At 43.6% G+C, this 16187-nt stretch overlaps 1 protein-coding gene across 2 annotated transcripts in view; it reads left to right on the plus strand.

Annotated features, from left to right (window-relative positions):
• Nucleotides 1-522: 522 nt before the first annotated feature.
• Nucleotides 523-16187, plus strand: part of SLAMF7 (SLAM family member 7) — a 29854-nt gene continuing 14189 nt past the window's right edge. Inside the window, exons 1-7 of one of the 2 annotated variants that reach the window (XR_003205888.1) lie at nucleotides 523-617; nucleotides 8987-9319; nucleotides 10600-10872; nucleotides 11084-11200; nucleotides 12153-12256; nucleotides 13621-13683; nucleotides 14470-15384. Coding sequence is in view for 1 of the 2 variants with exons in the window: in XM_025860598.1 (XP_025716383.1) it covers nucleotides 566-617; nucleotides 8987-9319; nucleotides 10600-10872; nucleotides 11084-11200; nucleotides 12153-12256; nucleotides 13621-13683; nucleotides 14470-14541 (1014 nt within the window). In the remaining variant the exon portion in view is untranslated. Of the gene's footprint in view, nucleotides 618-8986; nucleotides 9320-10599; nucleotides 10873-11083; nucleotides 11201-12152; nucleotides 12257-13620; nucleotides 13684-14469; nucleotides 15479-16187 lie in introns of those variants that run through there. The other variant, XM_025860598.1, reaches the window with a different exon arrangement.

Here is a 16187-nt window from a genome sequence, read left to right on the forward strand (position 1 = left end):
CTCTTTGCCTCTCATACTGTTTTTTTTTTAATTAAAATAACTTTTAATTTTGCTGTAATATACTCTAAGCCTTCATTTTCTCATCTGGAAAACAAGAATTATGGTAGTATCTCACAGGGTTGTTAAGAGGAACAGATAAAAGAATGCATGTACTCCTGCCACTTAGCAAAACTCAGTAAATATTATTATTATCCTTAGTGCCACCCTTTTTTCCTCCTTCTAATCTTCAATTTCTTTCCATTTCCTGTGTTCTGAGTATCTGAGAGGTCATATAACGTAGCAGAAAGAATGACCATGTGGCCTTGATCAATTCCTAGCATCTCTGAGCCAATATTTCCTTATCTGTAAAATGGGGGGCTTCATCACCTTTGGGATTCAATTCATTTTTTCCATCCTTTATTGACTACCTACAATTAACACGTGAGATTGGAAACAATTATAGACAGTTCATTCTCACTTTTCATTTCATGACCCCTCCTACTTTTACACATGCTAGCTGGGGAAGAGATGTGAGTACTGCGAGAGGGAAGTAGTTCATTTTAGTGACTGACATCCAGAGAACAACATGCTTGGTCCCCCAGCATGCTTCATCCTCATCCTTCTCTGCCAGCTCACAGGTGAGTCCAGATTCTCCTGTTCTCCTGACTGCCTTCTCCATCCTGAGGTAAACCTCTAGGCTTCTGGGTCCACTCTGGGACTCTGGCCCAACTCAGGAAGCTCTGCTACTTCATTTAATATATTTGTGTAACCTGTGATTTCTAAATCAGAGAACAGGAAGAAACTAGAAGGAGAGGAGAAAGAATGAATCTGGGGACAGCCTCCCCTTCTGACTGTCCCAGGGAAGGAAGGGCTGAAAGAAGGGGTGTTGGGTAGTAGAATGACCTGTGTTCTAATCCAGATTCTGTCATGAATTAAATAAAGAATTTTATCTTCCCTGGGACTTAGCCCTCCTTCCCTTTGAGGGCAACTTTAAGATCAAAATGAGATCATACGGGTGTATATTTATTTATTTATAAATATACATTTTAAATATTTCTACTTAAACATATTTATAAGTATATGTTTAGAAGTGTACTAGAAAATATTTAGGGGCGCCTGGGTGGCTCAGTCGGTTAAGCGTCTGCCTTCGGCTCGGGTCGTGATCCCAGGGTCCTGGGATCGAGCCCCACATCGGGCTCCCTGCTCAGCGGGGAGCCTGCTTCTCCCTCTGCCTCTGCCTGCCTGCCTGCCTACTTGTGCTCTCTCTCTCTCTCTCTCTGTGTCAAATAAATAAATAAAATCTTAAAAAAAAAATATTTAGAAAAATATTTTAAATGGTTATGCATGACAACGATATTAGCAGAAGGAAACATTTGAATTTTCTCTCTTAACTGAACAATTCAATCAGTCTCTACTTAGAAAACCAGCTCACACTGTAGCTGTGAGCTAAACCAGCTCTTCCTTGGTACCATCCCTTAATTCTGGCTGTACTGATGACGTCCCTTCCTCTTAATATAGCTCCTTCCTTCCACTCAACTCTTGAGTCTTGTGGGGGGAGCAGGTGAAAGGGAGGAGGTGATAACCCAGAGGAAAAGGAGGTGGCAAAGGGGAAGAGCTGTTTACCTTCCTGTTATGAAGGGCATCTTAGGGTTGACTCTTTTGATTCCAAAATATCTGAGTCTTGGCCAGGACAGAAGACAGAGGGTCTCCTGCTCCAGCACCCTCCACCTCCAAAGGCAAGTTGGCAGGGAATGATTGCTGCAGGAGATCTCACCATGCATGGTAACTGGACATAGTGTTTTGCTGTGAATTAGCCAGTGAATGGTCTATAGGCATTAGGTTCCAGAACACCTTCTGAAAAGCTCATCCTGCTGAGAAGCCATCCAGAGAAGTTTTGGGAAATCTGTTTCTCACTTCTAGCCATTCTTGAGGAAATGAGAATTAAAAATGAGAAGCCTTCTCAAGGCCTGTTTCATAACACGGCTCCTCGCCCTTCCCTCCCACCTCCTACTGTGTGGTAGAGGGGCTCTGTACTTCTCAAAATGCTTTCAAATCCGTATTCACCTTTCATCCACCCCAAGTCCTGGCAAATAAAGGTTATTTTTCTCTTTGAGAGTTGAGACTCTCCCTCAACTCAACACTATAACTCAAAGTGGTAAATAGCAAGGCAGTAGTAGAAAGAATGCAGGCCTCCGACACAAAAGAACCAACCAGTTTCTCATCCCACATCTACCACTTCCCAATTTGGGACTTTGGGGAAATCATTCAGCATCTCTGGGAGGACACTGGAGCCCCAGTGTCCTCATCCATAAAATGGAGTTTAATTAACCTCTATCTCATGGAGTTACTCTGAGGATAAAAACATGATGCCCATTAAACCAGTTTATGAGCTAAGGAGTGATACCAAGTGTTTGTTACTTATTACGGAGGAACCAGAATGAACCCAGGTCTTCTAACTCCCAGTTAGGCCAGAGCACTACCTCTTTACACTGTTCCATGCTGCCTGGCAGGAGAGGCCATCCCCGCCCCTCCCTGGGTGCAACCCCAAAGCCAACACCAGGTAATCTGGAACCTAATGCCTGTAGACCAGTTACTGGTCTACAAACGGTATGTCCAATCATCACCCAGGAGAATAACTCCTTTTGGGGAATTTAAAGTGGAAAAAGAAGTGACATTTGTGGTGGAATTTCAGGGGGTAGGTGTGGTGAAAGAGGTGGAGACTTTTCAGGGAAGGGCTTTGACCTAGGTTTTATGGATCTTGAATATGATTTGGATGGGTAGAGAGAAGGATAAAGCACAAACAAAAATGTGAGGTACAAAGGAAACTGGGGGTCAGGTAAGGGAGGAGACCTGGTTGCTTGTCTGGTGATAGCAAGTGGTCCCCGGCTTCATATCTTCCCACAGCATCATATGGTCATCTTGCTCTTGGAGCAAAACCCTGGGGTTTCCCAGATAAGTCAACCCAGGTCATGTGATACTGCTGAACTAATTACCATGAGGAAGGCTACCACTTGAACTGGGCTCCTGTCAGTCTTACCTGACACACTTGGCTGCTATAAAATGATGAAAGGATGAAGTGGATGCAGAAAAGGCAAGTTAGGACATTCACTACACTGATCTAGGTGGGAAGGTAGATGAGTTTCATGGGGTCCAATCCTCCTAGGCCTTGTAGGTAGGTGTTAGTAGCCACTCATTCTCTAGAGTCTTTCAATCTTACAGATCACATTCAATCTCTGTATTGTAGGTTCCCCAAGTGCCTACTACATCCCCTTTCATAACACATACAGCCACTTATTTTTTTTTTAAAGATTTTATTTATATATTTGACAGAGAGAGACACAGAGAGAGAGGGAACACAAGCAGAGGGAGTGGGAGAGGGAGAAGCAGGCTTCCCGCGGAGCAGGGAGCCCGATGTGGGGCTCGATCCCAGGACCTGGGATCATGACCTGAGCCGACGGCAGATGCTCAACGACTGAGCCACCCAGGTGCCCCACAGCCACTTATTTAATGGCTATCTCCTAACTCCATGAGTACAAGGGTCAGGATTGTATCCCTCCTTAGTTATATCCTCAGCTCCTAGACAGTGCGTGGCACAAATATGGAACTAAATAAATTCTTGCTAGAGGAAAGAATGACTGAATTAAGAAAACATGACCTACATAGGCAAGGTAAAACTCGATAAGACTGCTGCAGGTGGAAAAGCCATCACAGAATGCGGAACTTCAGGTCAGCCTTGAATAGCTGAGAGAAGTCTCTTGTTTCTGGATCCCTTTTCACAGTCAACTATGGGAAACTCTTTCCACAGAAGAGGAAACAAAACTGGCTAGGACTCATTAACCCCACCCCCTATCGTCTGAACTCACACTTGAGGAATGGCATGGAGCTACTTTCTTCTTTCATGACCCCTCTATTCATCCTATAGATATAAGATAGAAACAATATACTCCCTCTAGGCTTGTGTTGACAATTTGCACTGTGTCATCTTCCACTTTCATCCTAACAAGAAGCAATGAATTTGGAGACATTTTTTAATATTCTCACACAAAATTCACCTGTCTTGGCATTCACCCAGAGAATATAGCACCACATGTCTACAGAAGTGAAAAGAATGATTACCCATGTCTAAATGTGTGCACACATGCTATAGTACTAAAGTCATATCCTTGCAGTTTGCCACCTCCCCAATTTAAACATCTCCCCCAAACCTTGTGTGAAAATCCAGGGTTGCACCTATTTGGAGCCAAGTAATAACCAATCTTTATTTGACTACAAAATATTCACCTTATTGTTGAAGTAAAAGGATGCAAACATTAGATGATCAGTCAAAAATTCAAACTGACACTGACTTTGTAGCATGCACTGGGACTGTTTTGACACCGTTGAAATTGTCAAAGACAGAGCAACTGGAAACCATCCTGCTTTAGTATTTAGGGATGCAGGGGAGCAGCTTTTTGAAAAATCAGATTATTTAACAGAATGATTTAATAAAGACTTGGGGATCCAAAATATATATGCACTGACTAATAGGGGTGAGGAGGCAGAAATGTTCGAAAACAGGAATCAGCCCCCCAAAAGACATTTACCCAGGAGGAGAAGCCAGTACTTTTGGAGACAAATTTAGCAAAAAAAGTTAGTTAAGATCCCAAAACTGTAGGGTCACCCAGGTGGCTCAGTTAAGCAGCTACCTTTGGCTTGGTTTTGATTGCGGAGTCCTGGGATCAAGCCCTGCATCTGGCTCCCTGCTCAGCCGGGAGCCTGCTTCTCCCTCTGCCCCTTCCCCTGCTCAGGCATGTGCACTCTCTCTTTCAAATAAATAGATAAAAATCTTTAAATTAAAAAAAAATCCCAAAACTGTAATCAAGGGACTAGGTCAACATTTGATAACATCAGGATTCCCTTTCTCTGAGGCACTGGTAGAGCAGCTTGTGCTTAAAAGAAGGTCATCTCCGGGTTCCTGGATGGCTCAGTCAGTGAAGCATCTGCCTTCAGCTCAGGTCATGATCCCAGGGTCCTGGGATCGAGCCCCACATCGGGCTCTCTGCTCAACTGGGAGCCTGCTTCTTCCTCTGCCTCTGCCTGCCCCTCTGTCTGCCTCTCTGCCTACTTGTGCTCTCTCTATATATATCAAATAAATAAATAAAATCTTTAAAAAAGAAGAAAGAAAGAAAGAAAGAAAAAGAAAGAAAGAGAAAGAAAGAAAGAAAAAAAAAAGAAAAAGAAAGAAAGAAAGAAAAAGGTCACCAAAGGACATGAAGAGGAAATTGGATTCTGTGAGACACAAGGGCTTCAAGATTGACACCTGAGCCCTCACTGCTGAAAGGGAGTGAGGGAGAGGGCTGGAGCCAGCACAAGGCTCCAGGGCCTTCGAATTGAGCCATAGTGGAAAGACCCCAGGCTCCAGAGAGAGAGTGACATTGAGTTAAATCCTCAAATCATCACTTACTAACTTTGTGCCTTTGGACAAGTTATTTAGGTTTTTTTGAATCTCAGTTTTCTCATCAAATCAGGAGTTAACAAACTTTTGCTGTAAAGGGTCAAATAGTAAATGTTTTAGTCTTTGCAGGCAATATAATCTCTGTTGCAACTACTCAACTCAGCATTTGTAGTGGAAAAGCATCAATAGATAATATGTACATGAAAGAACATGGCTGTGTCCTGGGGCACCTGGCTGGCTCAGTTGGTTGGGCATTCTATTCTTGGTTTCAACTCAGGTCATTATGGGATAGAGCCCCGCAACAGGCTCTGCACTCAGCACGGAGTCTGCTTGTCCCTCTCCCTCCCCCTCTGTTCCTCCCTATCCCAGCTCTCTTGCTCTTTCTAAAATAAATAAATAAATAAAATCTTAAAAAAAAAAAAAAAAGAACATGGCTGGCTGTGTCCAAATAAAATTTGATTTACCAAAATAGGCAGCAGGCCACATTTGGCCCGTGGACTATATAGGTTGCTGATCTCTGTGTGAAAGGATCAAAATTCCTAGTTTTCAGGATTGCTTTAGGTATTAGGCATAATCTTTACAATAAATGTTTGGCACAGAATCAACCCTAATGCATAGTAACTATATTGGGAACTATTTCTGGAGTAGTTGAGTTTTGGGTTTTTTTTTAAAGATTTTATTTATTTATTTGACAGAGAGAGACACAGTGAGAGAGGGAAAACAAGCAGGGGGAGTGGGAGGAGAAGCAGGCTTCCCGTGGAGCAGGGAGTCCGATGTGGGGCTCAATCCCAGGACCCTGGGATCATGACCTGAGCCAAAGGCAGACACTTAACAGGGACTATAGAAATAAATCTCTAGTGAAGCAATTTTAGATATCTGGGTAAGCCAGTACAGGAATTGGTCTCTTGCTAGAAGAGGAATGAGTTGCATCAGTGCCAGGGTGATAGAAAATATGATGGTAAGACTCAACACCAAAAAACCCAAATAATCCAATTAAAACTGGACAGAGAACCAGAGATGCTTTTCCAAAGAAGACATACAGATGACCAGCAAACACATGAAAAGATGCTCAACATCACTCATTATCAGGGAAATGCAAATCAACCACAATGAGATATCAGCTCATACCAGTCAGAATGGTTAATATCAAAAAGACTGTAACAAGTGGTGGCAAGGGTATGGAGAAAAGGCAATCCTAGCACACTGTTGGTGGGAATGTAAATTGGTGTAACCATTGTGGAAAACAGCACACAGTTTTCTCAAAAAGTTAAAAATAGAAATACCCTATGATCCAGTATTTCCACCACTGGATATTTACCCAAAGTAAACAAAGACAGTAATTCAAAAAGATATATGCACCCCTGTGTTTATTGCAGCATTATTTATAATAACCAATATTTGGGAGCAGCCCACATGTCTCTCAATAGATGAAGGGATAAAGAAGATGTGGTGTATATACACAATGGAATATTACGCAGCCATCACAAGGAATAAAATCTTGCCATTTCCAACAACGTGGATGGACCCAGGGGGTATTATGCTAAGTGAAATAAGTCAGGCAGAGAAAGACAAATACCATATGATTTTATTCATATGTGGAATCTAAAACAAAGAAACAAACAGACTCATAAATACAGAAAGCAAACTGGTGGTTGCCAGACGGAAGAAGGGGTGAGGGGATGAGTGAAATAGGTGAAGAGGTTGAAGAGGTACAAACCTCCAGCGATGAGATAAATAAGTCACAGAGATGAAAAGTACAGCACGGGGAATAGAGTCAATAACGTTGTAATAACTTAGTATGGTGGCTACACTTATCATGGTGAACACTGCATAATGTATAGAATTGTTGAACTACTATGTTGTACACCTAAAACCAATATAATTATTGTATGTCAACTATATTTCAATTAAAAATATATGATAACAAATCAAGCTTTGACATGAAAGAGAACCTGGATGCTTGGTCAGCCGCACAGAGCCAATTAGACACAATGTCCGGGGCCCACAATAGTTCAAATTTCTTTCAGAATCAGAAGAAAAATAAATATAATAATAATAATTAATATGTAATAATGAATGCAGCTGGCATTACATTCATTTTTTACCAATGCAGTCATAAAATATAGTTTTTAATATTTTTTATGGATGAAGGACCAAGGCAAAAGTGAATACAGCCTACAAAAGTCATAGTGCAGCCTAGCAGCTGCCTCATTATAATACAACTGTCAGGAGCCTATAGCTTGTTGCTTTGTTAGAGTTTAAAAAGATTTTCCTGGGGCACCTGGCTGGCTCTGTTGGGGGAGCATGTGACTCTTGATCTCAGCGTTGTGAGTTTGAGCCCTATGTTGGGTGTAGAAATGACTTAAAAAGATTTTCCTTGTTTCTTCTTTTTTTGTGCTTTCCATGATGGAATTAATAAAGTTTCTCTTAGACATTTCAGCATGATGCATTATGTTAAGAGGTAGAAGGGAAAATAACTGGGTTTTGTACTTGTATGGAGAACACCTATAAGAAGACTTGGGTTCTGGTTTTAGTTTTGCCACTATTTGTGATCCTTGAATACTTTTTCTCAATCTCTGTTGTTTGTTTTTCTCATTTGTAAGCAATGATGGATGGGGCCTTGATCCTGTGGGTACTGATGTGGGCTCTGCCTCTTACTGACTGTGTACTTCTAAATTTCCTTTCTGCTCTGTGCTATCCCGAGTCTGTCCCTCAGATCTTAACAGGTAGAAGACTCATTTCCCACACTTGCTCACTGGAAGTGCTCTGTGGGCCACTTCTGGAAGCTTTTTCATAGCCGTTCTTAACTGTTTTCCACCTGGAACCACATAACCAGTGGTGGTTGTTTATAAGTCATACTTTTTAAAGTGAACTAAGATTGCGGTGAAACAAAAACTTCTTGGGGGCAGTGAACCCCTACTACAACTCCTAATAGTTGGGGGTGAGCATCACGAGTCAGTCTAGGCATACTGCAGAGCGTCCAGTGCTCTTTTGCCTTTCCACTCAAGGAAGGACACTGAAATTAAAGTGAATGAGAACCTCACTCAGGGATGATTTCACACTCTAATCTACCATAAAACAGAAGATGAAACACCCGCAAGCTTCCCAGCTATTGTTATCATTAAGAACTTAGAGCTCCCTTCCCAGTGTCCTGATCTCCTCTTGAGAACCACTGCCCCTACGCCAGGCAAGCTGCTGCTTCTGCATCTGCATCAAAGTCAGCTCTCCAGGAGCAATCTGGGAGTCCAAAGGGAGGACTGGACAGTAACCTCCCCACGTGTCCCCTAACAGGAACTTGTCCAAGATGGAGCTGGGCCTCATGACCTACCTCAGAGCATGGTCTTTCCAGCCTGAGGTCTCTGGGAAGGGGTGGGTTCCCCTGCAGTCCCTCCTTTCAGGCAAAGCATTCTGACCTCAATGCCTTTGTGTGAGTGAGGTTTCAAAGGACTTCCCAGGGGCTGGTTGGGTTGGCCCCAGAGGGTTTCTTGGGACCTTCCCAGGACCCAAAACAGGTGAGTAATTGGTGGCAAGGACAGGGACTTAGGTTTGTTTTATGGTTCTCTGTGTCTGCAGGGCCAGCAACCTCTGGAGCTCCAAAAGAACTGGTTGGTGACCTTGGTGGGTCTGTGACTTTCCCTCTGAAGCTCCCAGGAATTCAGATTGACAGCCTTGTCTGGATCTTCAACACAACCCCTCTCATCACCATAGAGCCAAAAACACCAGACAAACACGCCAATGTCATAGTGACCCAGAGTCATAACAAGGAAAGGCTGGACTTCCTACATGGAAACTATTCCCTGAAGCTCAGCAAACTGGATAAGAGTGACTCGGGTGATTACCGCGTGGTGATATACAGTTCTTCCCTCAAAGACCCCTTCATCCAGCAGTATGGACTGCGTGTCTATGGTGAGCAGAATTACTTCCAAAGGTGGATGACTGCCTTCACAAAGTGGTAAACTCTCTGATATTGGAGATGTCCAAGCAAAGGTTGGATACACATTTGGCAAGAATGTGGAAGAGGGAACTCCTGCATGGATGAAGTAAATGTAGCTCACCCCTCAGGCCTTTTCCTACTCAAAGATTCTGCAAGAGGCAATGCAGTGTAGAGGATGGGTGATAGGGGAAGCAGTGATCACACAAGTCAAATTCTGGCTTCTCTACCTACTAACTGCGTGGCCTTAGCCAGGTTACTTAAGCTCTGTGAAATTTCATTTCCATATCTGTAATGGGGAGGAAGGTGATACCTATCTTAGAAAGATTATTGTGTATGAACATCAATTATACCTCTTTCCCTACAGATTCCAACCAATTGAAAAATCCACACAAGAATCAAAAGGAAGATAGAAATATCAGCTTTATTTTTTCTGGTGAAGCTAGATAGGAGAAATGTTTTCCCCCAAAGTCTAGACCTTGGAGCCCATTCAGGGAAGATGAACTTACAAAACGATTGTTCAACCAGTTACAAGAATAGCTGCCTTACTCACGGAGCTGTAGGATCAGGGACACCCAGAGATGGGCCTCCAGGTTTGCCCTTAAGAGTTAGGCCATGTACCTTGATCCAGGTGTGTCCTCCATATAGACATAGTTGAAAGGAACAGAGGTTATGCAATCAAACTAGCTGGGGGAGGGAGAGAAGGGCAAACCACATTTAGACAGCAATCTTAACAGCTCGAAATAGAGAAAGGTATTAAAGAAATGATGTTGGATGTCAGACTCTTTCCATCTCATCAATGAACCGATTGCTCATCCTCTCAGGGAGAACAATGAGCATGAGAAAGAGAGGAGGGCCAGAAATATTATTCCCATACTATTCTCTCCTGGAGAGTAAAGTGAAAGTCTCTTCAAGGAAGCCTGAAGACAGAGGAAATAGGGAGCCTCTAAAAAAGATAAAATTAGCTTACATCTAAAATGCATCTAGCACAAGCCTGGCCATATAGCTTTGCTTCAAAAATGGCAGCTGCATTCTTGTTGAATTATTATTATTATTTCTATTGTTACTGTTGTTTTTATATAACTAGGAAAGCCAACCTAGACAGTTCTCTTTCCCAGATAAGAATGAGAATTCTGCTCTGAATCGCTTCTTCCTCTCCACTCTGTAGCACCCCAGAGATTCAGGTCCAAGGTTTACAAGAATAACTCAGAAAAGGCATAGTTTCCACACTTGGTTGTCTGTTTCTCTTTTGCAGAGCACCTGTCAAGGCCCAAAGTTACCATGGGTCTGCAGAACAATGAGAATGGCACCTGTGTGACTAATTTGACATGCTTCATGGACCAGGGAGGAGAAGATGTGACCTACAGTTGGGAGTCCCTGGGGCAGGCGGCCAATGAGTCCCATAATGGCCCCATCCTCCCCATATCCTGGAGGCTGGGAAAAAAGGGCATGACCTTCATCTGTGTGGCCAGGAACCCCATCAGCAGCAATTCTTCAAACCCCATCTTTGCCTGGAAGCTCTGTGAAGGTGACGGTCTCTCCTCTCTCTCCAGAAGCCTCTGTCTCAGGACCTATACCTTCTTCAGCTCCTGGTCCCCATGGGAACAGCCCATGAAAACTGGAGGCCCCTGGGAAGTCACCAGCCTGGGAGGAAGGTGGCAGTTGCTCCACAAGTTGCATCATTTTCCCTAGCTGACTCTTCTCTCTTCCCTGTGCCTCTACCCATTCTCTCATTAAAGGTGCTGCTGCTGACTCAGAATCCTCCATGGTCCTGTATGTCCTGTGGGTGCTCTTCCTGTTCAGTGCCTTTGCCCTGGTGCCAGTTATTCTAATTATGCGAAGAGAAAGAAGAAAAGGTAGAGCATGCACGATTTTTGCCTTCAGCCTCATTCATGCATTTGCTCCCTAATTTCTTCAAAAAACATATGTTGAACTGTGCACTGGAATTGCTACTAGGCACTAAGGATACAGAAATGAAGAGGCCATATTCTGTGTACTCAAGGAGAACACAATCATCTTGCACTCCTTAATTCTGGAGTAAGAGAGTGCTTGAGTCCATAACCTATCTTCTAAGTCCAAAGTCCTCCTAGTTCCCTCTCCAGTGCTCACCCCTCTCTTTCCCCCAAGAGGGACTTACCGGTGTGGTCCTCCTACTGACACAAGCCTTACACTGCTGACTGTGTTCCTCAGACCTGGGAGGCGATGGCTTCCAACTCTGAGGTCCCATACACCAACACACTCCAGTCAGCCCTTCCAGTCCCTATCCCTGGTTAGAGCCCCCAAACCATACCCAGTCCTCCTCATTGGATCGACTCCAGAGACCTCTCTTTACTCCCCATCTCAGTCTAGACACACTCTTCCTGGAGAAGTCTATGTCTGTCTCTCTCCATGCCAAACACCATGCTCTGCATCCCTAAACCCTCCTACTGATTTTTTCTTCTCAGCTTCCCTGATACTGTCCATGTGGAGAATTGGGGAGGGACCTAAGCATCAGTTGTGTATAAACTGTAGGTGTTAAGATCTTTCCTCCCTCTTGAAAGCACTCTGAAAGTGTTTCTGACCCTCTCTTCTTCCCCTTTGGCTGCGTTGGTCCAGAAATTGGGAAGTGAAGAAACCAGGGTAAACAGTTCATTATGGGATTTCCCTGGGTGTAGCACGGAGAGTCCCATGTCCCAGAAACCAGCATGGTGGTCAGTTGTAGGGAAACCAGCATGGTGGTCACCCTAAATGGGTCTTCCAGGGGGTAGGCTGGTGGGGGTGGTGAATCAAAGGAGGGTCAGCTCTAATTTTCTCCCACCTTGGTTTCAGAGTCCATTGAAGAGAAGAAGGGAATAGATACTCGTCAGGAAGTTCTTAACTACTACCCTCCTTCTGGAGAGACTCCAGTGTATGACACAATCATCTGCGTTAATGTGAGTCCTTTCCCATCTTTCCTGGGACCTGATCTTCCTCTCTAAGGCCCTCCTTACTTTAGTTGAGATTTCTCTGTGGACTTGGGCAACATGGAATATGAGGATGTATAGCCCTTGAAACCCAACACACCTGTGTCTCCTTAAGTCCTTATGAATACTTTCTCATGCAGGAGTCAGTGACCTCTGGTTCTGAGCCCCTGGTTCTGACCCAGCCAGTAATGCTCACTCTGTGATCTATGGAATCTTCTCTTCCCTCTACAGCTCACAAGGGTCACTCAACAAGCCAAATTCCTTTTGCAAAGCACAGCAGGTAGGGAAGTGTGACTTTGGGCTGATGTTTGAGTTACGGTGTCAGAACACTGGCTATAGAGATGACTTTTCCATCAGAAGGCTCTAGGCCCACACTCAAGGCTTTCTAGGCATGTGTCACCAAGCTGAGGTAAATAAACACATTGTCAATTCAAAGGAAACTCTTTGAAAAGAAGATGATAAGAATAAAGTTTAAAGAAACTCAAATAATAAGACAATTTGGAGACATGACCTAGATAGACAACTTTGAAAGGTCGCCAGGAATCACTGTAGCCCCAGCTGGGCTAGCTCCTTAGAGGCCATAGAGCACTTTTCCACATTGGCCCATTTACTGAAAAAAATAAAAGCACTTTGGGGCCTCAGAATGCCAGCTTCAGTGCAGCCCTTGGTGTTTCAGGTTGCGTCTTCCTGTGTTTACCTACAACTTTCCTGAGAGGAGACGTTATACTTTCTTTTGAAGCTGTTAGTGTCCTGAGAGCTCCTTTCTGCCTCACAGGAGACTGCTCTGGGCTCCACACAGCCTGGCTTATGTCAAAACCGATTGCTTTATCACCATCCTCCTTCTTCTCTGCTCAAGACACACTCCCAGGAGACCACAGGACTGTCCCGGATGTTCAGGAAGAAACTTCACTGACCCAGGATACTTTTCTCCAGCCTGGAAGTTGTTTTTGCTATTGCTGCCATAGTTTTATTGTTTTGACCCATCGGTCGTCCTCATATATTTGCTCCAAGGGCCTTTTAAGCTAATAGAAAAGTTTACTTGCAACATTAGCAATATTACTTCAAATTATCCTTCAATCACCTTAGGCTGCTCCTAGCTCATGGGACTTCTATATCTTATACATTTTTAAATTTATTTAAACACAACACAGTTTAAAAATCAGGCAATTGCTTCTTGCACTCACCAACAAGAGTTCCTCCCTCTTCCCCATTCCTGGTCCAGAACCTCTCTTTCTTCTTGCCCTTCCTCCTAGCTCTGCTTTCCCTTCTGGATTCTGGGTGTCCCTTTGGGCTTGTCTAGGTGACCCTATGATTTTTTTTTCTCTTTTTAATAGAACACTATTCCAGAGGAAAATCTAGTAAATGCACTTTATTCCTCTGTGCAAATACCTCAAAAGGTAAGAAGCTTTAGAGCTGAGATTCACCTTACTTGTCTCATTCTTTTTCCTGGTTCAAGCTTAGCTGAAAATGTCTTGGGCCCCAACGTTCTTGTATTCTCTGATATTAAAAGTTTTCCCAGTACATCCCCATTCCCTTTGCTTAGGGTTACACAAGATGTATGGAATAAATGAGAATTATGTTTTCGGAGTTGAATGGAGTAATATGGAATAAATAGAGAGGGAGAGAGGTTCTAGGTAGGGATGATCAAGAAAATCAGTAGGATCCTGAGGATTTGGATGGAGAAAAGTCCATGGCTTGGGCTGTGCCTCAAAGGGGAGGGATTGCTGGGGAGACAACTCCAGCTTGCTTCTGAGCCACCAATAAGCTGCAGGCAGGAGAGATTTCTGTTACTTTTCTTTGGTCTAGCTATGTTACATCTGGTTTGCACCCTTTCCCCAAACTACTCATGTGCTAAGCTTTAAAGCTTATTCCTTCACGTTTCACACCTGGCAGAAGCAGTGAGACCTTCCTGTCTCCCCTCCCAGCCAGATCAGAAAAGATAAGAATGAGCAAAACAGTTTGCATAGTAGTAGGAAAGTAATAGGATTATTGGAAGTAAAGTTCAGTTCATTAAGCATTCAGCAAAGTAAATGTGGTTTAACCTTAAGTAATAGTTTCTCTATAGCGAGAGGTTTGGGTTGGGTGACCTTGGCAAGGAAGGGTGTCTGGGATGGTGGGGTCTCCTGGTGGGATCCAGCACCTTCCCACCTCCAGCAATCTGCATCTTTTTATCTGCCTAACAGATGGAGAAACCCCACTCTCCACCCACATCACCAGACACACCAAGGTTATTTGCCTATGAGAATGTGATCTAAACAGCAGTGCATCTCTTCTGCCTTGCCTCAAAGAAAATTAAAAAAAAAAAAAAAAAATCACTGAATTGACCAGAAATATTGAGGAAGAATGAAGAACACTGACTTCCTTCCAGAATAACTATCTTCTATGCTCCTTCAGATTTGAGTTCCTAATTCCATCCTCTCCTGAGAAATCTCCTCAAACCCCAAATGTGTAACTATCCTTTCCTGGAAATGTTACTGTGAGTTTATCAACCAACTCCAAGCAAGAGGCTTAGAAGTATCTCTATTGAAATGTAAATGCGCTGTCCATCATATGAATGACAACTCCCATTCCAGAGCTTGGAGATCCAAACTAGACCAAGAGTCTGGTGGCCAAAAGAGTGAGAACATAGGAATGGCAGATATTTCCAGAAAAAGCAGATGTAGCAGCCAGAAATGGATTCATTAACCAACTCATTACCTATGTGCCTGGCACTGTGCTGAGCTTACACTGATTTTGCTCAGGTGTGCTCTCTGCTTTCATGAAATTGGTTCCTCATGAATGACTTCTGTGAGCATTAGCAGCACATCTGATCACAAATGCCCAATAACCAGAGTCAGCTGTGGAGCCATAGGACTTGGGAGCCAAAGTGCGTAAGGACAGAGAAGCCAGGCAGAAGACAGGGTTTGGCTGGATGGATGCTCCAAAGTGTGACTGACCTGAAGACAAGAACCACAGCCTCAGCTTCATTTACACTCTGTGCAGCAAGTGAGAAGCCAGGGCCATAGGGCCTGTTCAGAAGCCCATTTCAAAGGAGAAACTGAACCTGAAGACACATTTAGAATCTATTATAAAAGACTTGGAATTAGGGGTGATTGTGTGTAAGTATTTAAAGTCTCATAATCCATTCAACTAATATTTATTGAAGATCTCTGCCAGGTCAGTCCGGCAAATAAAATAGACATCATGCCTGCCTCCCTTTTTAGAGTTTACCTTTTTAATGAAATGAAAAACATGGGCCGGAGGATGGTTGCTTTTGATATGTTTCTGGACACATCTTTTTTTTTTTTTAAAGATTTATTTATTTATTTGAGAGAGAGAGAATGAGAGAGATAGAGAGCACGAGAGGGAAGAGGGAGGGTCAGAGGGAGAAGCAGACTCCCCGCCGAGCAGGGAGCCCGATGTGGGACTTGATCCTGGGACTCCGGGATCATGACCTGAGCCGAAGGCAGTCGCTTAACCAACTGAGCCACCCAGGCGCCCTTTCTGGACACATCTTGAATGAAGATATTGGGAAGGGATCTGATGCCCCAGGTCTGAGGGGTGTAAACTGTCAAATGACAAAACTAAAACAGTTTTGTTTGAAGTCCTTTATTCAAAAGAAAGTAACAGAATGGATTGGGGGAGCACAGTGACTCAGAAGCAGTGGAGTAGTCTTCTCAAAGGGTTTCGGGCAAGACCAAGTTTTACAAAGCATTAGAAGGGGCAACACGGAAACAGGGCACAATTGGTGAGGAGGGTGGAGATTTCCTGAGTAAGGTGAACCTCCCCAAAACAGGTGAGTTTTCTAAGACAACCTTCTCCCACTGCTATCCACATCTCACAACCTCTTGCAAGGAGCTGGTTGCTTTCATGCAAAGTAAACTTTTTCATTACATAAAAAATGAAGAATCAGCCCTTAAAA

Source organism: Callorhinus ursinus, unplaced genomic scaffold (genome assembly GCF_003265705.2).
Source record: "Callorhinus ursinus isolate GAN/ISIS: 27379988/994484 unplaced genomic scaffold, GSC_fseal_2.0 scaffold88, whole genome shotgun sequence".
NCBI lineage: Eukaryota > Metazoa > Chordata > Mammalia > Carnivora > Otariidae > Callorhinus > Callorhinus ursinus.